The 26131-nt window shown below is 45.3% G+C and overlaps 1 protein-coding gene across 20 annotated transcripts in view; it reads right to left on the reverse strand.

The window, feature by feature from the left end:
* Positions 1 to 26131, reverse strand: part of FBRSL1 (fibrosin like 1) — a 531403-nt gene that overhangs the window by 43108 nt on the left and 462164 nt on the right. For all 20 annotated transcript variants that reach the window (XM_031047812.2, XM_031047810.2, XM_031047796.2 and 17 more), the window contains one exon: positions 15407 to 15452. In XM_031047812.2, coding sequence (XP_030903672.2) covers positions 15407 to 15452 — 46 coding nt within the window. The remainder of the gene's footprint in view (positions 1 to 15406; positions 15453 to 26131) is intronic.

The raw sequence follows: 26131 nt of genomic DNA on the forward strand, positions 1-26131 counted from the left end.
CACAGCAGCAGAGAACAACTCCCCTGTTACCAGTGCTGCATGTCAGTAAAGGTCTCCCTTTTCCTTCCTTGTGTAAGGCATTCCCATTCCTTTATTTTATAAATTACCAGAACAGACATTTAAATGTTCAAGAGTAATCAGAACAGAGTATTCATGCCTTGGGCATTTTTATGCTCTACAAGGAGAGAAACAAAAAGGCCTCATTTAATACCTCCCTACAGCATTCCCTGTTCCTTCTCTTCCCTTGTGAATCTCCACAGGCAAACTCTCAGTAGTTCAAGGCTCCTGCAATACCCCAGCCTTCCCCTCTCCCCTTTTAAGAGCAAGATGGGCTTTTAACACAGCCATCGCTGGCTGACTGGAACAGGTGGTGGAATGCTTTAAAGGACAGAAAAATCATTTGTAACTAATAAAAAGAAAAGGAAATTCGTATTCCTGCTGTTCTATTAAGCCCCCAAGGGAGACATTCGAACTATGGCACATCTGCTTCTTTTGTGTGCTTCTGTGGCTCCCTTGGCACCCCAGCACCAGAGCTGTAGGACAGACGGGATGAACAGTCCCCGTGCACCTGCACCCTCTCCTCCCGGAACGCTGAGAAGTGGGGTGGCTCTGCCTGCTTTACACTTTTATCTGGGACTGATACCAGCACTGTTATCAGTCCCAGAGCCTGATGGCCAGGGGCTGAGCCTATCTTCTGCCCAGGATTTTGAGATCTAGGCTTTCCAGAACCAGGAAAAACCTCTACATTCTCTAACACACAGAAACCATCCAATGTTTGAACAAGTTTTGTGCTAGATCAAAAAGCAAAACCACCCCTGGGGCTTTGGTTTTGTTCTTTAACAAAACCCTCCCTCTTACAGTAACTTTCAGATTCTCAGCCTCAGAGAGAAACATCACAATATACCCAGGCTAACAATATACCTTAATCTCTTGCCTTATAATTGTCATGTAAAGAAGTGTAACTAGGAAAGAACCCCTAGGGCACAGCTGGCAAAAGGTGTGTTTGCTGTATGGCACTTGGAGATAGCAGCTTTCCCAGAAGGCAGGGAAAGAACTGCAGCCCTGGGACAGCAGCTTGCTCCCACCTCCCCTTTCCAGCTACCTTTCTTCTTCCCTTATTGTCAAACCTGAAGAAGGGAGAGGTGACAAGCTGGAAAGGCATAGCCAAGACTCAAGAATGAGAATTCAAAGCACTCCTGCTGTGCTCCAAAGTGCTGTTACAGCTGCTCCAAGTGTGCAGGGAATTAGGATATGGTCCCAACCTGGCTAAGAGCAAAGGAGGCAGGGAAATAGATTTGCTTTCTGCAGAGACCTCAGGTACCGCTCCTTTCCTGTATTAGCTGGCAAGCAGAAGATACAGAAATATCCATGGCTAAGAGCAAATGCTGGAATCCAGGTTTATCTGAATGTGATCTAAGGGATGCTTTGCTGTGATGTGGCTAATACAGTTGTTAATTCAAGAGCTAAAAGGAAAGGATATGTCTTCCTATGGAGGAGGACCAGGAAATTAAACCCGGACTTCACTCAGATTTCCTTCCTTTCTAATATGGGTTTCTCTCCACAAAGAGGGAGTGGTGCTGGGCTGGAATATTCTCCAAATGTGACCTCCCTTTCCTCCACAAGTAATTTAGAGAGAAAAGGGTCTGAAGTTCCTGCAGTCTTCTACAGATAAGCCACATTCTGGGATTCCCCCTGATTCTCTGTTTCTCCATATCAACCAGTTCACAACCTGCACTGTCATCATTTCAAGATGCATCACCAGTGCTCACCAGTCCCCATGCACAGCAACTGGTGATGTCTCCATCTATGTCTGGAGATGTTATCGCTGAACAGCTTTTCAGCAGCCATTCCCAGCAGTTATCAGAAAGCCTATTTCATTTGTAGGTCTGCAAAACCTGGCATATACCTTTACACAGTCTGCAGCACTTTACACTGCTGCTACACTGCAGCATTTATATCCTTTCCAAAGAACCACAGAAACATTTATCACTATATGATCCAGCTCTAATCACATACCAGCACTGGCATCCTGCAGAGGGACTGTATCGCAAACAAGAGCCTGTCTCAAGCACTTCTGGAGTATTCAGCATGTTGTGGCTGCACTGAATTAGTTTCTGACCAGAAAAGGGAACACTTTCTTCAATCACACCGTAGAAATGTTTTCCTTATGGCCACACTTTAGAAATATTCTCCACCCCACATTGAGGTTAGTTTTTCTAAAAGCTGAAGATCATAAAGTAGCCACGTGTTTAAACAAGAGGTCATTATCCACCAGCTCCAGGGTTCAGTGCAAGCTCCTCAGCAAAGAGCAATTTGAAAATAGAGCTGTTAAAGCCCTAACAGTAATTTAGAATAGTGTAAGTTTCTGTTTTACTGATTTTTCTGGCTAAGATTCACAGGGCTATCAAATTAGCATCTGGGTATCTTGTTGAGAGGAGTAAAGTCAATAATCTAACAGGCCCATTTCGCTTCTCTTTACTGCTGCAATTGTGTGACTTCATTGATACTCAGACATGAAGGCAAAGGACACAGGGACAATGCCCCATGGCAGGTGCCGAGCCCCTGTTTAGTGTGTCATACAGCACAGTCCAACAGATGAGATCTGTGAAACAGCAGCAGAAGGAACTGGTTCTACTCAAGATTCCACAACACCAAAGGTTTAATATTAACTTATTGGTTCCCACCACAATTACACGAAGGGAGATTTTTTAAAGTATAAAGCTAGCAAGAGACTGAGGGTTTGACCCAGATGTTTAAAAGCCTTGTAACCACACAGTCCACGGGCATCACCCTGGAAACTTATCAGGGCCAGCAACAGCAGCAAATAACATTTGTAATGTAAATAAATGTACCCTATTAACTCTACAGAGAAATCTGCATTACCCAATACCAACCTCCTCAGTCTCTCTAGCTACATCTACCCAGTGTGACAAGAAGGAAAGCTCCTCCTTGCCCTTCTCTCCTCTCCCTCTCCGCCTCTGGACATTTCCAGCATGGGTTTGTGCTGCCCTCAGGGCTCCACGTCGACAGACTGGTCAAACCCGCAGATGGAAGGAAAGACGCCTTTCCATCCCCACCTCTGGAAAGACACAGATGTGGTAGGAAAAGCCCTCGTTCCTTTTGAAACCCGAGGAGAACAGATGAGCAGCACATTTGAAATTAATTATAGCAAAACCTACTGCATTGTTCTCTCCTCCCCTTCCTTTTCCCCTGACCCCCTCATCGCAGAGCTCTCACTGAAACCTCTGTGGTGTGTATATTTTCCTTAAGTTGCCAGGGCCAGAACAGTACAGCTGAGACATTCACAGAAGTCAAAGAAAGTGCAGACCCAGGTTAGTGCACAGGGGTACAATAGTTCCTTAAGAGTGAGCGTCAACCCCGCCACCGCCCCCCTCCTCCCAAACCTTCCGTCTCTAATGAACCTTTGGTGTCTGTCCACAAAAAACAAACATCAATCAGGCAACAGGCTGTTCCTTTTCCCCTGTTGCTAGTCTGAAATAACAGTCATCCCCCGCTGGGCTGGGAACGCCACTTCCCTCTCCAGCACACATACGGGATAATAAGGGGGAGGCGAAGGAGGGAGGAAAACCCGCTCCAAGGTGCCAGAATACACAGTGAGCCGTGCCTTTCTGAGCCAGAGAAAACTTGGGAACACAACAGCTTTTGATTCCTCCTGCCCCACTGGGTACGTTAATTATTTAATAGTTGGCCTGTGAATTGGTGGTGGTGGTAGGAACAGGGTGGAAGGGAAATCAGGCTTTTCCCCCTCCTTGTGCTGGCAGTGTGTGTGTGCACACACACGTGTGTGTGAGGCTTCAGGCACGCCTGGGAGCCTGCTTGGAGCTGCATCCTTCCTCCACTGCTCTCACAAGACCCTCCTTGTTGGCTTGTGACCACAGTGGCTGTAGACAGCATGGGACAGCATCTGGATCAAATGAGTTATGGGGCAAAGAAACACACCCAGTCTGCTCTCCATTTGGAGGCCAGTACTTTTCACATATCAGGGGAAGGGCACGTCAGAGTTTACATTGGATTTCAACAGAGTTGGAAACGGAGCTGCAAATCAGAGATCGGCTTATGATTTGCAACCAGGGCTTTCTAGGTGTCTGAAGCAACACTTTGGAAGGAGCATGGGGAAAAAGAGAATGTAACTACATCTCATTTGGATGGAGAGGACTCACAGATGTTAGGAATATTTTTGATCAACAGCTTTCCTGGCACTGTTCGTGGTGGAATCCACAACCTTGACGGCTAGCTGAGTAAGAAAGTGCTGGCAAGCTCCTGTCTGCATGCAGGCAATTTGCAATGCTGCCAGTCAATATTTCAGTGAAAACAAAATTGCAGGGATCATATTAAAAGAGGGGAAAAGGGAAAATAAAACAAAACAAAACCCAGCCTTGCCTTTTAAGAGAAATTCTGATATAACCTCATGGGAAAGACCTTCCCAAATCAGAACACCCTCTTTGTTTGTTTAAAATTAACACACTGTGATGAGAGTCCTGCAGTGAGCATGCAAAGGCAAGCCCGCCAGCAGCAACAGAAGTAGGCTCAGCAAGAAGTGGCTTTACATGGGGACACCTGGGTGGCATGTTTAGTACAGGCCTGCAGGAAATGATGCAGAAAGAGGTTTATAGTTGTGTCCATTTGGTGGAGGAAATGTATGCAGCAGGCACGGGTCTGAGCCAAAAACCTGGAGCTAGCCCTCTCTAACTGTTGGGAGGGGAGGGAAAGGGATGGGAGGAAAAGAGAGTGGCAATATTTTCAAGATCCAGGTCTGATGTAGTCATGCTGGCCTATTCTTAGTTTAAAACAACAGTATTCTTGGGGGAGACTGCAAGAGGTGTAGCCCAAGCAGTATTTTTCACTGGACCAGTCTTGGGATGGCCGACACAGGCTCTCCTCAGGGGCATCTAAGCTCCTGGTGTGCTGCTCTCACCACCATTTGGAGTATCTTTAAGGTATCCCTGAATTACTGCATGGCCTGTGGAAGGGGTGCTCTGCTGCTCACCGCCACTGGTGTCAGGCCCTTTTTTACCCTGGCGTCAGGACTAGGCTTGGCTGACTACAGTGCCACTGCCAGTGGGGAGTCCTCAGACGTCTGCTTGCACTGAACTGCTGGAATGACCCAAAGGGCCAGAGACTGGCCTGTAATGCAGAAATATTCCAGGCCAAAAGGTACATTATGCTCAGAGAATTTTTTTGTCGAGCCAATGAAAGGTATAAAATAATCTGCTCTACTTTGATTATTAAATCGCATGGGATAGACCTATTCTAGTTGCTGGCTTCAGGCTTCTAGCTGGGTTTTGAAGAACAGTTCACTAATAAAAATGATGACAATGTTCATTATTGTATAAACATTCAGTGCTCACACCATAAATTTCTTCCTCTAGCCATTAAGCCTGCATTAAATCAGGTTGTGACTGCACAGCTTGCACTGTGAGCACCTCTCGCTCTGCTCAGGGAAGGCCAGCCACGTAGGAAAGCAAGTGGCTGGGGACAGCTTAGCTGTTTGGAAGCCAAATCACATAGTATTGAGAAAATTAAAATGTTAGCTGCTTCATCCAAGGCTGGGCCTTTCCTGCCACCCAGCTCTGTGGATAGCTGCCCAGGGAGCAGGTTCTGGCTGTGCTTTCACAGTTTAACATTCACGAGTCAATGTGGTTTGAGGTGGGTTTGCAAACTCTGGTGTGATCTTTGGCGATGCTGCCTGGCCCCACACTTCTCAAGATGTCACAGGGACTCATAGGCCTGCAGGGACAATCTCTTCTTCCATGGGTTTCACACCATGAGACAGGGAGACAGTCTCAAAACTGGATCATCAGTAAACACGGAAATACAGAACAAACTGAGCAGACACCAGCAGCAGATGCAGGTTCATAGACGTCTGCTTATTACCAAACCTCACTCCAGCTGAGACTTAAATAGCCTCCTTTATGCAAAATGGGAGAGGGAGCGGGATGGAAGGAAACTGGCAATTACACAATTTTATTTCCCTCCTAGCCCATTCGCTTTTCATCAGGTGGCTCTGTGCTCACACACGAAAGGCGCTTGTGAGCGCTAAGTTAAGCACAAAGCCAGCTTGATACTTTCCTTTCACTGGGAGGAAGTCTCCGTGGGCTGTTCTGCATGCATTGGAAAAGCACAGTGCACACATTATTTTATATTACTCTGAAAGCATCAGGAATGTCTGAGAAACAGGGACTTCCAGGCTGCAGCATCCTCTTTTCCACCTCTCCCAAACTCCATGGCTCTCACAAACACATGCCAAGATCTAAGTTTAACCCCGCACCAGGATTTATCTGTACAGATCCATCTGGAGTCTTCTTCCTCCTCACCTTTTAAAACAAACTCTTCCTTCTAAAACCCCCATCCAGACTGCAGTGGACTGACTGGTGAAGAATCCCCACCCCAGTGCTGGATGACGTACTTGGCTGCAATCAGGCTTTCCCAGCTTGGCCGCTCACCTTGCTGGTATCTTTGAAGAATATTGTCTCCAACAGGGAAAGAAGTTAACATCCATTTCATTGGAGAGGGATCTGGAAGTCTGACTATTCCCTTACGGATAAGCGTTAAAGAATTTATTAGTGATGAAACCAATATGTTTCTTCAGAAACTTAATAGGATTCCATAAAAATTACTTCAATAACTTTTAAAATTTAATGGCAAACGAGAACCTTTCCACAGGCTTTTTGAACTGTCCGACAGGATCCCAGAGCAGGGATATAACTCTGCAATAAATTCTGCTGGATGGTTAAAAAAAAACTAGAGAGATTTTAATTTCCTATTACCTCCTGTAAGACTTTGCCATCAATTTAAAGCAAACAAATGAACTAAAAGCACTGCAGTCACTTTTCTGTCCCAGCGATTTACAAGAAAATATTTACTGTTTGGGAAGAAACCCAACAAACTAGAACAAGTATCCTTTTCAGAAACACAGACACGCAAACACAAACGCTGTGCCAAGTCCTGCTCTCTTATACATAAATCCAGTGAAGTCAATGGAGTCAGTATGGCTTTACCTGGCTGAACTGAGCCTGAGAGCTGGGGCCGAGCACAAAGCAGCAGAGATGGAAGGAAAGCCTCACGCTGCGAGTCCCCAGGCAGCCCGGCAGCAACATTAACAGGCTCCACGGGGAACTGTGTTCAGCCCTTGTTAGCAGGAAGGATGGTCAGTGAAGCACAGAGGTGAGAGCAGTGGCGAGCACATGCGTGCTTGGCTTGAGCAGTTATTAAAGGAGAAAATGGCAGGAACCTTCTGGGCTGAAAGCAAGCCCCAACCCTGGCCTCCCTCCTCCCCTCCCATGGGACAGGACCAGAAAGCTACATCACTTACAGCAGTGATTTCAAATGGAGCTAATATATTAAAACAAAACAAAAACCCAGCATGAACTACTACTGCTTGCCATACAGGCTGACTGGGACAGCAGGGTCCTGCTCATCAGCCATGTCCCTGTCCCAGGAGGAAGTCCTCAGTCTATGCGGGGACAGTGAGAAGAGAGGGAGAAGCAGTGAGATGCTGACAGCATCCTCTTTTCCTGAAGTCTCTGCTGCTGGATGCTGGGGCCTCGCTGGGACTTACAGACCCTGCCAGCACTGCACACAAAAGAGTAACCAGGTCCATTTACAATTCAACAGCACGCCCTGGTCCCATTGATCACTTCCATTGATTGCCCAGAAGGAAACACAAGCCAGCCCGGGGTCAGATCCAGCTTTCCCCAGCACCAGCCTCCTTACCCCCCACTGCCTTGTCAAATTACTTGTAGACCATCAGGCTGCCCTGTTCTATGCCCATGACCTGCATGGAGCGTGGGGTTACCATGTCCCCAGGAGTCCCTAATAGGCTATTACACAGCACAGGATAGCTGCCCATCGGTAACCTGTCAACAACTTCACTGGGGCACAAACACAGAGAGTGGGGTGGGCAGTGGCGTGGAAAGGAGCATCAGAGAGCTTAAAAACCCAGCAGTGAACACACACTGCACACCTCCAGCACTGGCCATGGGTGGCTGCAGAGGAGGATGACTCTACTTTGTGAGCAGCAAGCCTCATTTAAATGGGGACATGGTAGTCACAGGGTGCTCAGACCTGTCGAAGAGGTCCAGACACCTCCCAGCATTAGTTCACATGAAGAGAGAATCAGGTTTATACCCAGCATTTAATTTTCTAAGAAATTGAGGCTTTACAAAATCTTACATGAATAAAACATGTCTCTGAGGGATTTTAAAAGCAGAATTGAGAAGACTTGATAGCTTTGTGGGGGTTGCAACTGCTGCTGTTAACATCAGCACCCGACAGCATCCTTCTGGTGCTGAGATAGAACCTGTACCGGCATCCTGCAATCAAGGACAGCCGCTGGAAACAGCACTAAGGTTTGGGTTTTGCTGCTCAGGAAGACAGATAAGCAAACTATAAACAAGGAGTAAAAAGATGGTATCTTTCAAATATCCTTTAAAAGTCCAGGCAATGTAAACTACTACATGCATTTGGAAGGAATTTCCTTTTTCTTCTTGATTTACCATTTGATGGTCCTTTTATCTACTTTCACATGAACCGAGAAAAGCTAGAATGTGCCTCCTCCATCAACAGAAGTCTATGCTGGCCCATTCAGGATATGTATTATTTGGCTTTTAGGGTTTATTTTAAACAAAAAGTATAATTAAAGAAAATAAACCACCCACTTCATAACATTTATACAGCAAAGACCTTCTTTATTTTATTTACGTTTTGGTGGGCAAGGCACAGCATGCAGTTAGCTTGCCCTGACACTTAACAAAGCCGCATTTGAAATTGAAAATATTGAAGGAAATGAACAAATTCTGTGGAGGAAGGGCAGCCGAGCAAAGAGACTTCTTACGTTACCCTAGGTAATTTGTGCATATATATGTTTCTGTGTGCCTCCCTACTCCAAAAGCATAGCCAGGACTTGAATGCTTTAAATCAAAAAAGCAATCTCAGCCTGTAATTCTCAACTAAATAATTAAACACATTTTATCTCCCACAGTATTGCTTCTATTCATTTTAATCCCACTGACAGGAATGCAGCAACATACCCCACATCCTTAAAATAACAAAACAAACACAAGATACCAACCAGAAGGCCTGGAAATGTTTATAATTCAACTTTTCAACTCTCTTGGCTGCAGCCTGAAGCTACAAAGAAAGCTCTATGCTGGCTCATTTGGAGGAGACAAACCCGGAGATAGCTGTGCAAACCGCTCAGCAAATGGTGCAAGAAATCCTGCCCACTTGAAGGAGGCAGCTCTCACTCTGGGAGCCATACAGCTCTGTGCTGAAATTAATGAGTTATCCACTTCTGCAGCCTGAGTTTTGCACAGTTAACCAGACAGTGTGGTTAAGGTGAATGGTTTCTTCTACCTGTCCATCATATTTTCACAGACAGCTGCTATGGATAGGGAACTACTAATAAATACATGTAACATAGCTAACGGGAGACAGAGTACACTGCTATTCCCTAAAGAAAGGCTGAGAGCTTTCCATAGCCTGCAAAATCAAAAACTGCAAGAAGACTGAGAAACTGCACCCAGAGCACTATTTTCTGTGTTGGGTTTTGTTTTGAAATGCAGCTAACTGGCTGTGACTTGGGTGATTATCTCAGTTACCCACACTGTTTGAAAATCAAAGTCCTCCTCCTCCTCAGGCCGCTGTATAATTCCATATCTGCATATGCAAGAAAGCCAATGTTCTCATCCAGGGTGACAAAATTCAATAGAACTTTTCAAAACTAAGATGCCAGGATGGGTGCACAGGCTGGATTTAGCAGTAGTTCAGGGTATCAAGTATTGCCAACTCCCCCAGCACTTACAAATCACAAACCATCTTTAAAAGGTTAAAACCAAAGTATTTGGGCTTCTTTTTGACTGCCTCTGGCTTTGAAGCACAGAAGAATCAGAGTTCCAGGCTCTTCTCTGTAGCCAGGAAGACTAAAGTCTTGTGTAAAAAATGAAACTAAAGCACAGATTTTTGTACAATCCTCCAGGGCATGGGTTTCATGAAAATACAGAACATTGTAAGGTTGTGATCAAATCACAAGAGATGCAACATGCAGAGTAGAGCAGCTGCAGAACATCCTCAGCACTGTGTAAATCATAACAAAGTGGTTGCTATCTAAATAAATGTATTACTTATTTTATTTATTATTACAGATGCTGCTGAGGAAGATTTTGCATGCCTGTAATTATGGTGGACTCGTGTCCAAAGATTCAGCTGTAATTTATCATCCCCTCAAGGTCACTGACTGCAGGTAATCACAGAAAAGATGGTGACCTCATTGAAATGTAACCAAAACCTGGGGATAAAACAGATGAGGAGACAGGATGTACCACTGTGTTTCCTGCATCTCAGATCCTGCTGTGGACCCACACAAGAAAACTGTGCAAATTTATGGTATCTCTGCTGACCTCCATTCATGTAAAACACAGCTAATTGCCTGACTGGGTGCTGTGGGACTTGTTTGTCTGTCTAAGCAGACCTTCTTGTGATGGAAAGCCTTACATCCTGCATGCTAAGGTAGAGGCCCTGAAGGAGAGGTGGACTTTATTACAGGGGATGCTGTCTCAGCCCAGACAGGGAGTCTCTAACCGTGACAACTGCAGAGAGGGCCAGGGGAACAGACCAAAGCACATGAGCAGCACAACAAGCTCAGGAGACACTGGGCTCTCGATTCCTCTAACACTGCTGAGCAACCATTAAGCTGTGCTGCTGCTGCAAACCTGTGCCAAGCATGTTACTTGGTGCTCAGCTGCATTCAGGTTATTTTCTGCTTCACCAGGCACTCAGAGGTTCCTCCTGGAGAGCTCACTTGCTGCCCTCCCATCCTGCTCCTGCCCTGCTGCCCTTCTTTTCCCCTCTCACCCCAACTCACAGTAATAACCATCAGTTTTTAACAGCATGTCCTACACTGGAGGTTTTGTAGTTTTAGCTTTTAAAATGATTTAGTGTGACAGTATAGTGCTGAATTAAAAGAAAAAAAAGAAAAAAAAAGAAAAAGGAAGAGAAGAAGCAGAGAGAAAAAGGAGAGACAGTCCCCTTAAGGCAACAACATTATGAAGCAGTGATCTCAGAGGAACAAGGGTTCTTCTCTGGTTCAGATGTGCTTGTCAGAGCTCAGCGTCGTCTCTGAACAAGAAATCTCCCTTGCTGGCTCAAGGCACAGTTTTGTGGTCAAGAGGACAGAAAATAAAGGAAGGGAACTTCAAAGAACCATAAGCTGCATTAGCCCGCTGGGGCGGGTGGCTGTGGCACATCCCATGGCTGACAATTACGACCTGCATGCCGAGAGAGCTTGCCTCCCTCTTGTCAGAGGGATAAGACACAGGCTGTGAGCTTTAGAGCTTTGAGGATGTGTACAGTTCATGATGAAAGATAGCACTTCAAAGCCCTCTGCCTAGAAACCAAGGGAGAAGTGAGAGCAGAGGGTAAGCAATCTTTTTTCCTGGGGGGTGCGTATGTGGGGGAAGGATAAGACTTATTTTCGCTGTCATCTATTATTGCCATGAAAATGGAGCCTTGCACTGTTTATGGAATCTCTCATTAAAAGGATCTCTTGATAAATTGCTTGATAAACATCCATTAATTAAGTCTCTCAGCGCACTTGGCTGACAAGCATTAGCCTTCATTTTGCAGGAAGGGGAAATTGAGGCATGGAGCTCAGTAAGCCCCCAACCAGCCTGGGGCAGAGCTGGGTCCCAGCCAGTCATTTTATGCCACCAGACAGATGGATTACACTGCTCCCTCCATGTCCAGCTTGATTTTGATCCAAGGATAGGAGCCATATACTTGGCTTCAATAAACTTCAAAGCCCTTGTACTGCCAGTGCCATGCAGGGCCGCAGGGCAAATGTAGCTGTGTAGGTATGGCTCCTCCATGGTAGGCTGATGCCCTGGGGGGCCCCTTAATACCCCCACACCAATAACCTGGGATTATGAGTGGAGGAGACACCTTAGCTGCTGCGCAGCCTCTGTTTACTTACTGATCAATGTTAAAGCCATAGGTTCAAACACTGGCAACTCAGCAGGTCTCCTGGGTTACAGCTGCAAAGTTATTGTAGTAGCAAAGGTACAATGTCTCTCACTTTCCCTGGCATACAGCAGGGCTGGAACAAGGACAGGTAGGAGACAACTCACCTGCCTCCAGGCAGACCTGTCAGGGAAGCCGACTGCAGAAGGGAGCCAGCAGCAATAACGCATCACTCAAGTCCTTAAAACACAAACCATCCTGCCCCACACACACTTGAAAATCTCATCACAGCCGGTAGACAGAGGTCCTCCCAGTGACATGGGGGTGAACATCCCTCTCACCTCCTCAGACCCACAACACATCTGCCCTCCTTTCAATAACCATCACTCCCCTTGCCTCAACCACCCATTGGAAGACAAAGACACAGATTCAGCTTTTGCCTACACCTCCCTTGCTCTGGATGGCACTTGCCCTTCAGAAAAAGCAAAGGACTGTCTGGGAGATCCCTGTGAGAAAGGAGCTGCATGAGAGAGCAAACAGACCTTTATTATTTGTTTATTGATTTATTCACCAGGAGGATGTAACACCCAGCCCTCGGCAGCAAATGCCCTTGTAACTCTGTGCTGCAGCGACAAGTTGGCTCAACAAACGCTTTTCTTCGCCAGAAAACAAAGACCTGTCAGCAGAGCAGATCAGGGATTCTCTGCTTTTACTTTTAATTATTATTTCCTTACACAGAGGATTTAATCTCCTCTTCTCCTGGAAGCTCAAAGTGCCCCATTCAGCCTGTTTCACAGCTGTGACTACCGAGGTCACCCCGGGTCAGGACACCTCTCTCTGTCACATAATAGAGACTGGTCCCCGAAGTGGACATCTACGTTGTGCATCTGTTGTTGCAGATGAACTGGTGTCAAAAGGAGGAGCACCACCACTGCCACAGCCCCGGCAGCAAGGGGGCAAAAACAAAGGTTACCCACAGAGCCCCAGACAAAGGATGCTGCTCCCCAGGCCTTTTGTGGAGCTGTGAAATACGGTCAAAGGTTACGTTTTACAGCTGTTCCAGCCTCAAATAAGTGAAACCCGTCTATCTTAATACTTAATTGCATTGCTAAGCTGCTGATAAACTAGGACAGCATAAAACAAATACATGGGGCTAAACACATCCCCAGGGAAAGTTTGTGGGAACAGGGGGAGTTGCACCAGACAATGAAGCCACTTCACTGTGTTTTAAAAGCCTTGTTACCTCCAATAAAAGCTGTAGCACGGATGCTGCAGATTGATAGTTCATATCTCTCCAAAAAGGCCGCAACTGTTTACAAAAGAAGGGCACAGTGCAAATGCCCACGGGAGAAGATGAGCACGTGCGGTACCATGCGTGTGCCCATCGAGAAACCATGCTGAGCTAATCCCCTCCCCAGGCAGCCACCACGGCTCCAGCCCTGCAGAACACGGCCTTAAATCAACGCTCTTATCTCACAAAAGGAATTTAAGCACAACACTTTGAAAGTCACTTTCTCTTGGCCATATGGCATCACTGAGCCTGGTCATGTCGGAGCGGCGTTCATTTGCATGTGTGAGAGACAAATCTGGCTCTTGTGTTGCGGGAGTGGTAACAGGGCAAGGGGTAGAATTTAGCAACTGTTTGGGTTTCTGCATAAAATCTCACGAAAGCAAATTTGTCCCACCCCTCAAGCCAAGGATCAAACGCTGAGGTAGCCCAAGCAGAACTTGCCCTCAGCCGCAGCCCATGCTGACCAGCCAGGCTCCACCAGTACAGGGCCACAGTGAAAGCGACAAAAATCATGATCTGAACAATGTCTACAACCCCAGTACACCAAACAGAATATGCTTAAGCTATAGGGATATAAACAGCAGTGAACACAAACTTCAAGACAGCAAATTCACAGGCATTCACACATTTAACATCCTGATAGGGAGGTATTTTGAAAACTCATGTTGCTGAGCTGCACCATGATACGAAGGGGTGGGGGATCTCAGGCTTCAGCACAAGGAGGAGCCAACAAAGCTGCTAACGCTTCAGCATAAGCCTCTCCGGCAGATCTCTGTGCCATGCATTTTATGCAGGATGGCAAGATCTGTGTTTTGCTGAGGCAGTGCCGTATGGGCAATCTGGTTTGCCTTATCAGTGAGCCAAGGCTGAGGGAAGAGAAATGCTCTTCCCCACCATTTGTTTAAACTTCCCTCCTTCCCCCAGATAAAGCTGCATACTTTCATGAAAATATCTGCAAATGTAATAACATAATGGGCTTGTCATCGGTTTCCACATTTGGCACTGAAAATCTGCAAAGCTTGGAAAGAAAGAGAATTCCTAATACTTACTGCTGCCATAGAGCCCAGCTATACAATGGGCCTGGATCCAGGTAATGGAGCACACAACTGCCAAAACGCCTTTCCATCTCCAGCACCTACTCCTAGGGAACTGCAAACTATTTCTTCCTTGGGCCTCTTGAAACAATGCAAGAAGGTTATTTCATCACTTCTTATTAATGGGCCTCATCTCTCCACTTTGGAGTATGTGCATGTCCTTAGTACTCATTACTGCTCTGAACTGACTTTATTCTGCAGCTCAATGCTGGATTAGGATGCTGCAGAACAGCACCAGGATCTCACAATGCATTCAGAGCCACATCACCAAACTCCTCACATGATAAAGAGGAACCATTCCCAGTGCAATGCTTTCCATCATGTACCACACTTCGCCTTTTCCAAGGCTGTTCCTTCAGTATTTTTGCCTAGTGAGAATATCCCTGTGAACACATGAAAGTAGAGCAGCCCTGTTTTACAGCTGTACCGAGCCCTCAAAGGAGGGCTGGGTGTATTTAGAGATCTGTCACTGCACCTCTCCAGGGGAATGGGAAATGGCACAGTCTCTTAGCAACACCCAGCACGTGTCACAGGTAACTCTCAATTAATAGGAATAGTGGGAGCTGTGAGCTGAGACCCTGCAACACGCCAAGCACCTTCCACCTCGCTGTGGAGAACTGAGACATACAGACACGAATGTTCACTGTACACTGGCAGCTCTGAGAAGGATGCACAAGCTCTTGTAAGGATAACACAGATAACACTGAAATATTGATTTGTTTAAAAGAAATGAGGATTTGATTGTATTAGAGGGAAAAGCGTATCCCCTACAGTAAAGCTGACTTCTCCTTTGTCAGTAATCCTTCTCTCGAAGACATTTATTACAAATCTCACTGGTAGGGAAGAAGTCCCACCCCAAACTGAGACAATACAGCTCTAAATTTTAACTTAATCATCGCAAGGCTGTAAAGCTGATCTTTATGACAACGTGTGTGGCACAATTAAAGGAGCTGGCAAAACCAATGTCCTGCTATTCACATGATATGGATTTATAGCTCAAATTTCTTGCTCTAAGATAAGGAAAGCATTTCTCCAGATCACTTACCTTTATTTGCTGCAGGGGAGAACAGCTTCTCAGAGCCTACAGAAGCCTGAAAAAGAAAGAGAAGAAAGGGATGAGCAATACTAAAGGAGACTTTAGGAAGGCTTGCTCAAAAAAACACAGCTCATAAAACAAGTCGGTTATCTGTAGACCTGCAATTACACATTGCACCTGGAGGGTGCAATGTTGTGCCATTAAAGAATAAGCATGCATCCTAAGAAGATGAAAGCAAAGCAGATACAAGTACTGTCCTGATCTCACCCAACTATATCCTCCTGTCTCGTTTATTTAGGCAGCCATGCAGGGCACAGCTATTTTATCCATGATTCCTCTTATAAAAACAAAACTAGTGAAACTGCTATCAAGCTGAGGGGAAAAACAAACCAAAAAACAACAACAAAAACCATTTCAAAGCCTCTCTCATTGAAAATAAGCTCTTTTCTTGCAGAACATGCAAAATGTAATCTGTGTATTGGGAACACAAGTTGCAACTGAACACATCCGTATGAAAGAGGGTGTTATTTAACATTATGCCAAATCATAGGTACGTGCTGTTATGCACTTAGTTGAGTATGAAATAGAATGACTTCCTCTGGGAAGAAGCCCATCTCCTTGCAAACTGGGTTGCACCATGCTGTTTGAACTCCACAGCAGTGTATTTGTGCTCCTCACAGCTCTGCGAAATAGTTAAAGAAATCCAATTAACCTGAACCTTGTAAACAGCTTTGTGATAATCAGGGTCAGTGGGTTACAGACAAGATGATAACGACAGACAGGGAAAAAAGTCCATTCATCCTAAATAAAGCTTTTACAAGTTAATTTGATGGCTTCCTCTCCCTCATCACCCGATATGAAACAGTCAACGTATTTTGGCATAAGCTTTTCCTCCTCACTATCTGATAAAACAGCAAGTAGCCTCTCCGGAATCAAAGCTGGTCTGAGAGCAAAGAGCATGATCAACATTACCACCATCCACAAGATAGCTGAAAGTACCATCAATGTTTTGGCACTGCTGCATGAATAAAATGGAGTGAAGTACAGAGCTGAAGAGCAAAAGATACTGAAAGTGAAAAAAGTCTTTCTCCCCTGGCTCTGCTTTAAAAACAATGAATTAATTCAACACATGGCTGAACGAAGTTGATTTTCTTTTTGATTTTACTGATTTTATTCTAAGGTGCCTTGGGAGATTTGCATGAAAAAGAGCACTATGAATCGCATTACATTGTTATAGATTTTAAATGACGACTCAGAAGGAAAAAACCAAATAGTAAAATGCAAGAAGATCTGCATGAGATATAGTAAGGAGCAAAAAAGAGCGATTTATTAATGTTACTTCTAAGGAAAGTGGCACTGCAAGCACTGAATGTCTTACTAAACACAAATGCATAAAAAAGAGGGAAAACAACATGAAAAATAGGTTAAGGTTGAGACACATGAAGAAATTCTGAATCATGTCCACGATAAAGCTGCATGTGTAGCTGTGGCATGTATGATCGTTACACAGCTCAGCAAAAGGATCCTGAAATTACCTGCACGATCCCTTCACTGCATGGATTAAAGAGAGGAAGAATCAGGATTAAACAAGGTTTTGCCTAGGCTGGTTTGCAAAGAAAGTGTAACAGCATCACACAGCAGCAACAACAGTGGTAAATAAAACATTTGACAGCCAACTCTGAATTTACAACCCATTGTTAAGAGATTTTTCAGTTATAATCACCACAAAGTCACCATGGATGCAGAATGCATCTGCAGGCTCCAGGAACTCACCCATACTAACAGCCCACACAAAGGCAGGACCTAGGCTCAGAGCACTCCATAAGCACTAGGAAAAGTGGCAGGTGGATAAATAAGATTCCCCCATTTTACAGGCAATGAAACTCTGGCATGGCTTGCACTAAAGCCCAAGCAGTAAATTGGCAGCTGAGGCACAAATCCTAAGCTCCGGGTGTGCAGCCCAAGAGAGGAGCCTGCTCTCTGGCAGCAGGACTCACTGGGAGAAACTCTGTGTGCTGCCTGGTCTGGAAAGTTGGGTCCTGCCCACAGGGCTTCATGGCACCCACCACCTTCTGTGTAATTCAGCACCGAAGACCCAATCTAGACTGGCACTGTTTAATCATGAGCTAAAGGTCTCAGTGTTACAGGTCCAGACTACATAAAAACAATGTTTAAGGAAGTCAAGCAAGAAAATACACTTTTAAGAGAAAGTAAAACACACACGGTTATTGCTCAGTCTTCTGATATCACTACGTGGCACCGCCTTCAACAGTCAACATTTGCAGAGCAGCGTTTTCAACATCACAGACACAGTTTACAGACACAAACCTTCACACCTAGAGTTTACAGCAACTTTTGCTCTCACTTCTGATGATTCCTAGCTCCAGATCTGAGCAGTTTTTGGCATGAGCACTGTTCTGAAACAGTGAATGCCTGTTATTAGGATATTCTGCGAGCTGCTGTAAAGGCAGGAGGGAAGCTGGGGGAGGAAGAGCCTGAATACATAATTCAATTCCATCAGCCACCCTTTAAAGGAAGCATACAATAAAACCTATGTGTCTGAGGGAGCCCACTAATGAGTGCAAAGATCCAGCAAACCAACGCATCTGCTAAAACAAGTCCCCTCCCAATTTTTCTGCTGTTTCAAGCAAATCATTTGCATATGTTTAAAAAGGGATTAAAAAAAAAGGAATCTTCCCTTGTGAGCAAACCCAGGCGTTTGGAGTCCTTCATGTGAGGGGTTCAAGTCATCCCAGGAAATCATACTTTTGATTACAAAATGAAATGAGGAATTTCCCTTTCCCCTCCCTCTTACTGCCTCCTGCCTGTTTTCATCTGAAGGACCACCTCAGGGATGAGGGCAGCTGGAGCAGCTCTGTGCACCCCTTAAGTCTCTCACTCTTCCCCCCCCCAATTCCTTTCTGTTGCTGCATAAGGCAGAGAGGCATCCCCAGCATGAAATTCAGACAAAAGCCACCTCCAGCCTTCCTTGTACTGTTGCTGCTCATCTCCCTCCCCATGGAGCACCACCACAGAGCCCAAGGCAGACCTGTGTTCATAAAGCTGCCGCTTGCAAAGTCCCACCTCCCGTAATGACCTTTGCATTTTAAACATATCTAACATCTGTCCCCAAAGTGAAACACACACAAATGATTTCAGAGAGCAGCAGTTTCTGAGGCAAACTCATGTTACTGAAAGTTTTAAGACCCAGCACACTGTTGACACGCTAGGATCTGCACCAAGCCTTGCAAGTCCCCATCTGTGGTTTATTCAACAAAGTGAGCACTTCTCTGTCCCATTTTGATTTTCTTTCTTTTCTACACCAGATCTAAAAGGCAAAATGTTCCCACCCAGTTCTGTGATGGTTTGAAACCAGGCTGAATACACTGCAGAGAAAACACATTTCTACCCTTTGCTGCTTTGTGCAGAGCAGGAGTGGTGGGTGCTCCAGTCCCTCATCCCTCCTCCCCTTGGTCACATACAAACACTGACTTAATTTTCATCACTTAAAGCTTATCAAAGACAGCTTTCTTCTCAAAATACAAGGTGGTAACCACAAAGGATGTAGCACACCCTCTCCTCTGAAGGTGAACACTGGGGTATAATGAAGTCCATGACTCATTCATCCTGGTTCCCACTAAGCCAAGGCGGCTGAAAGGTGTAAGAGCTCTTGCAGATTAATAATTTAATGATTATATATAACAGAACAACATCATCTGGCAGAGACAGCATTATAAACTATGTCAGGCCTCACAGTAATTACTTTCATTTCTTTCTTTCCTGTAGCCTATAGAATGGCTAACAGGGAATAAAACTGTTCCTTATCACCAACCACAGAAGCTCTGCAGATCTCTATGCAGTCTCCTGGAGCACCAAATGCCAGATCCAAGCCTGATACTTCAAGACACTGGAAAATTGCTAATAAGGCTGCAGTTCTGGTTCACAAGGAGCAAGGGCACATGGTGTTAGGGATCTGGTACACATGCTTTCTACAGGGCAAAAGCCGAGTATTCCCTCCAAATGTGAGTCCAGTATGGCAGGCAGGAGGAAAAGGAGGCAGTAAATTACAGTTTGAATTTGACTTATGGATAGCTGCCTATCTTCTGGACAGCCAAGAGCCAGTCTCAAGAGTGACTGTTTTCACACTGTTACTGAACTTAGCAAGCACTAAAATGCTTACATGAAAACCCTTCTCCAGGAGATTTTCCAACTAGAAGTGTCAGACAGACTTAGAGAAACCTTCAGCATAAAGCATGGATGCTATCTAAAAATTCTGGATGAATTTTCATTCATCCCTTTGTTTCGCTTCCCTTGTTTTTACCTACCGCTCTCATGCCACTTGACTGCTTCTCTAGTGGAGAATTTCACTGCATGTCAGTATTACTTTACTAGTTTCCAGTTGATTCTATAAGTCATTCATAACAGACCCCTTCAGTAATATGAGAACAATAACTAAAACAGGAAGGTATTGTTTGGGTTGTGATTCTTCTATAGGAAATTGAAATCAATACCTATGGAAGGGTGCAAGAGAAGCCTAGAAATCAAACACACACACATACAAAAAACAAACTAAAATTCCCCCTTAAGACCAAGAAAGTATTCAACACATTCCAGCATACAGAAGCAACCCACAGTAACACTGCCTGCATTGTGAGGGGGTGTTTCAAGTGAACCTATGGTCTTTTCAAAACCAGGATTATTTTTGGAGGGAAATCACAGCTCAATTAAGATAACAAAAGAAAAGTCAGACCTGTAAGTCAGCCACTTCATGCACCACCACTGGAAAAAAGCTGCTGTAAGAAGTACACGGACTATCTTCTTGGAAAATCCAGCACTGTGGCACACAGCTGGCTGGGAAAGAGCACAACCCATCCATGTAAGGGATTAACCAAGAGGGAAGGAACTATGATACACGCACACTGGATTTCTAGAAATCCACACTGCTTATTGTGACTACTTCCTCCCAGAATTTATAGACTGGGCTTTCAAGAGGGCTCAGCACTCAGCAGCTGCCCTTGGGACACAAACCTGATGAAGATTTCCAGGTATGGAACATTTCCAAGAATCCATTTAGACACTTGAATGGTTGTCTGTTTCAGACCAGGTTGTTCTGAAAAGTTTGGTTCGAGCTGATGGTCCAGATCACCTATGCAATTCTGGCTGCTGATGTCAAGTAAGAGCTAATAACAAATAACATTCCCGAACCAAGAATGAATGCCAGCTTTCTAGCAACAATTCTAATACTTCAGTTGTGCTTTTAGCTACACTATAACATGTCACAGTGAAATATTCTAAAAAGACAACTGCTTATTGAAATGGCAATACCCTAAATGATCAAGATACTTCTAGTTCAATTTTGATTCAATACCTTCTCTAGGAGGTACTGATGGCTCCTTATCTTGCATGAAAGTACAGTCTACAGAAGGTCCACTAGAAGCAAAAAGCTTTTTAGACTGTACTTTCACCCAGCAACATACTTGATCAGGTTCCCACCTCACATTCATTTAGCACATGCATATTCAGTACTGCTGCTGTCCTGGAAAGGGCCTTTCACCATGCACCCCTCTCTGCATCACTTTTTCTTCCAAGAACACTTCTCTCGCTCAGCATGTTACATAACCAGGACTATTTTTTGCAACAGCCCCTTTGAGAAGCTAGCACAAGTCTGGGAACAGAGAATTAAATTAGGCCGTAGAGAGCCTAGAAGCAGAGATCACTGGTCCCAATTCACCAGAGTTACACTGACTTTACATGCCAGCAAACGGAAAACAAGGCAAACTGGATGATGGCTGGAAGGCACCAAAGGAAATGCTGTGTAGACAGTTTGATTCAGCACAGGACAATGAGGAGCCAAAACCATTGCTTCTCTTCAAGTTTGATGTTATGGTTTTGCTTTAGACCTTCTCTTCTGGCAACACACTGATGAGCTTAAAATAACACCATTTTGAATCCAGAACATGTTCCTTATTGTTTTATAACCATTTTGGGATAGATCAAATTAGTTTAGACTAAGCAGCAATTGTAATTCTTAAACATATGCTGCTGTGGTCTGTTGACTTATTGCACAGACGTGCCTCTCACCGTGATGAAGGCTGACCTAATGCTCTGAAAGCAGTGGGACGCCTGACCTACAGCATGTCTGCTATCAGAGCCTTGGGACACAGCCTTGCTAACTCCTCTTCCCTCTCTTCAAAAACCATCCCTTCAGCCCCTGGAGAATGGCTATAGCCCAGAGTTCTCCCCTTCCTATCTCCTCCATTAGCCATGCTTTATGATTCATCTTCCTCTGAGCAGTTGCTGTCTCCCAAAGGAGAAGATCAAACTCCCTCTCCTTCCCAGCTCAGCTCCAATAAATAAATAAATACATGCACTGAAAAAAACCTCAGTGAAGGAGGAGAAGGGAGGAAGCTGGGGAGTTCCTGGGCCTCACTAAGGCTGGTCATAAAGCTGCAATAGGTCCCTCGGCTGTTTGCAAAGACACTGAAAAGAAAATTTCCAGCTGTCCCCTATTAAGCCCAGCCAAAACACTTGCTTAATGTTATTGTACCTGTGTGTCCTAATTTACATTAAGGTGCACTGTGTCCTTATCTCAGTATCCTCCTCCCTCAAACCTCTGGTCCTAAATTGCTACCAAAACCTACCTCGATTTTACACTCCTGGCTATTTTCCATGCCAACCAGCACTGAGATTTCCCCTTTACTGCATGTTTGTGTGCTCCACATCCTGGCTTATTCCCACCAAGCAAGTGCCAGTTACAGCTGGCAGGAAAAAAAGGTAAAGCAGAACGTGAAGATGTTCCTGTTCTTTTACTCACACTGGATTGTTTTTGTTTCTGCTTTCAGAGACATCACCATCAGCATAGCTTCTGGGCTGTCTGGTCTACGAATGACATCCGGAGCACAGTCCTCTCCCTGTGTCACTGGATGAGGCTGCACCTCTCACCATACATCAGAGGCTGCAGTGTGTCTATGCTAAGGGCAGCTGATAGATGCCCCAGCCAGTGAAAAGCAATTCTCCACGATACACTTATAAAAGGGCTTTGTGCAACCTGCTGTTAAGCATCTCAAACATCAGAGATGTCATGCTTTTTCCCGAGAGCTGATCCCAACCTTGAACAGACAGGCTTGTCAGCCTGCACTTCCACTGTTAAAATTCTTCCATTACCCAGGCATTGACTTGGGCAACCACAGATCTGATTACTGATCGAGCTCTTTCTACACATGTAGATGAAAACCTGACTATGAGTAGTAAAGGCTGGGACCACTGTGTTACATACTACTACAGTATTTTGTATTACTGTCGTTACAGCTTGAAACTATCTAGCCAGACCATCTATTTGGCTGGGATATGGGTTTTTATTTGCACTAAATCAAACAGAATGGCGAGTGCTCTTTGCAGAACTACCTAAAACTTCTTATAATTCAAAGGCTGCATTGTAGGAAGAGTGATGGGGGAGAGCAGGGACTGTACTGCAAATGACAGGTGGCAGACTGTTGTTTGGTACCTACCAAATTACTCTGCTGCTCCCAGGGCTGCCTTGGCATTTCATTATCCCAACTCTCTCCTGGAAGGATGCGGACATAAATTCACACCTCATGTCCTGGTTTCCGTCAAACTGAGTAAGAGTGCAAATGCTGGCACCAACTGGGAATGCCAAGCAGGGCCTGGCATGCTAGAACAAACTCTCAGCTCTGGTCTTTGCCAGCTACCTGCATTTATCATTGTAATGGCCTGCCAGACAGGACTTGGCAACCGACGGAGGAGGGTGGGAGGAGGAGGGCCAGGCTCTGCATTGCCAAGCAATTCATTCCTGTAGTTCCTGCCATCACTGTACCAGCAGGGCAACCTTCATTTTATTTTATCTTTTAACCAATTACACGTCACCCAAATCCCACCTGCAGCCTTCTCCAACACAAATGGCTATAAATCACAGTTCAGAGACCAAGAGGGCTTTCGCAAGACATTTGATTTCATAAAAAGGTCACTGTCTGTCTGCGAATTGCTGCAGTTCAAAACCGCACTGAATAACAACCTGCATTGGCAGACAGGGAAGGAACCGCTTCCATGGTCTGCTGCATGTTGTCAGATAATATTAGAACAATTAGGGAGGCCAACAATGGCAGAATCATTAGGATTGAACTGAACCAAAGGGCTGATACAGATTCAGTGAAATTTCTCCTCCTTTCAATTTTTGATGATAACACAACTGATTCAATAAAAAACTGAAAATTGCATGAGCACTCCAGAAACATTGACATACCCACCTTGAACAGGCAAGAGCAAAATACTCCTGTCACCACTGCAGCCTTCTCCTATCTGCCTGGGTGCTTCAGAGCTTAACACCGTGCTTTGCTATTTCCCAGGACACTGCAATACTCCATGGCCTCAGACCACTCAGGCTGGTCTGCTGTTCAGGGGAAATATTATCATCTCCATATGGTGGAGATGCAGAGGACGTTCATGTGAACACATCACAGAGGTTTGAGGACGCTCAAAAATTATTTGACATTGATGGTGTTCTGGATGCCCTCTATGTCCACCCCTTTTTTGCAGTTGGCGTGTCCTGACAGACAGCCCTCTGACAGACCAGCGTCCAATTCTCTGCAGAGGATCAGGCTAACTGCAATAAGATACATGAGATGCAGAGAAGATTGCACTGTCCTCCGAGCCTGGAACATGACGTATGACACATGGACATCGCTCTGACACAAGCTCCCAGTTAGGGATGGGATCCTGGTGTGGCCCTTTCCTCGGCTGGGTGGTCAGGGAGCTTATCAGGAAGGCAGCTCTTGTCCGCCGCTATGGAAACTTGCTGTATTACCCGCAGCAACCTCAAAGGAGTGCCTCTGCAGAAGGCTCTTTTGTTGTTGTTGTTTCTAATTCACTGCTCCAAAATATTTCTTGGCTGCATCCCAGGGCTGAAGCCTTATCTGCCCATCCCCCCGGCAGACACACAGCAGCTGCGGAGGCTTATCACGGCTGCCTGTCCACTGAGTTTACAAATTAACACCCTATCGAGGCTGCACGAGGGCTGATTAATCAGAGAGAGGCAGTCTGAGGGCCTTTATCACCGTGAGCGGCTGCTGGGAGAGAAGTCACAAATCTCTCCGGAGGCCGGAGATGCCTTACAAATGAAAGAGCAGGAGGCCAGAGAGGAGGAGGGCGCAGTGCTACGGGAAGCAGATATTTTAGAGATAGTGGTGGTGGAGGTAATGGAGCGGTGGGAGGGGGCGAGCTGCAGGCAAACGCCAGTACATTATGACAGCTAAAAAAAAAGATAATTAACAGCCTATTCCTCATGATTCTAGCTTTCCCTCCCCGGGCTATAATTTAGCCTATTGCTCCTTTGCTCCAGAGGACAATAAACATTTATTATGTTAAACACATAACTGTGCTGCACAAAAGCACCGCTCTTTCCCAGGTCCACTCCTTTCACAGCTGTGCAATCCGGGAGGAGGATGGGGCTTCTGAAGCGGGTTCCCCTTTGATGCAGAAAACAGCTCTACTTGGACATAAAACGCTTCCCTGGCTTCACCCAAAGCTACAGCATGCTGGGTGAGCATTCATAATGAAACTGGAGGCAAATCCTAAGAGACCAAGAGCGCTTAGATGGGTCTGCTGGTCCACCAGCATCTGATACCCAGCGTAAGGATGCTCCTGGGTGAGAGCATCAGCACTCTGGAGCAGCTCCCACTGCAACTGCAGAGATCATGTGGCTTCACCACCTCAGAAGTATCTCCTCCTTTTAATTCACAGCCCTGCTAAGAGGTTTACTGGGAAATTTCCAATTCCACCAGAATTACGCATAGAAGAGATTCTTCTTACAAGATGTGTATTACAGTTGCATGAATCATTCTGGAGCAGCGCTGGCCCTGCCCCCTCTGAGCACTTCATCCACTGTAATAGCACAGAGATTCAGGACATTTGCCTATGCTAGTGCACTGTGGTTCAGGCACTGCTCTTCCTTTACTTCAGTGCTAGTACCCACTGCAGTCCTCCAGCCTTGTGCTTGTGCCAGGACAACGAGAGGTAGTTACACAGACCAAGGGGTCTCACACTAATGAGGTTTAAAATCTAATATATCTTTAAAGGAAACCAGACTGGCATCTGTCTGCATTTGTCAGCATTCTTTTGTATCTTTAAGATTTCAAGTATAATCCTTGCAATAAAAACACAGCTAGATCTATCCTTTGAAGTGTAGTATATATGTCAGCTGAGATTCTCATGAAGCAACATGGCTCCAGAAGGCTGAGCTTTTAGGGAAACATTACCAACATGAAGACACTCATAAACGATCACTGTGACCACCTCCTGCCTAGTCCTTTCTATTATCACACCAATAAACAACCCAACAAATAACCGCTGGATAAAAACCTCATTCACTGCAGCTTTGCCACCAGCAGCACCGGGCTTGTGTGTGATGCTGGGCAATGTCCACTCCCATTGTGCCTATGGAAACTGGAGAAATCCAGAGGAGGACTGCCACAGCCTCCCTGAACACCTTCAGGCTAGCTGTGTCAGACAGCACCGGAAAGCAAAATCAAACAAGAATGAATCATCTGCCTTCTCCTCCTCTCTTGATCCAATGAGAAAACTATTTCCTGAACCACCCCGATTATTGCTCTGTGAACTCTTGCAGATGCCCAAGTTTTAATAATATCCATTAGGTTAATTAGAAATGGGCAAGTAGATTCTGAGTATTAGTCTAGGAAAGGAATGACAACTCTTTTATTA

Source organism: Melopsittacus undulatus, chromosome 12 (assembly GCF_012275295.1).
Source record: "Melopsittacus undulatus isolate bMelUnd1 chromosome 12, bMelUnd1.mat.Z, whole genome shotgun sequence".
NCBI lineage: Eukaryota > Metazoa > Chordata > Aves > Psittaciformes > Psittaculidae > Melopsittacus > Melopsittacus undulatus.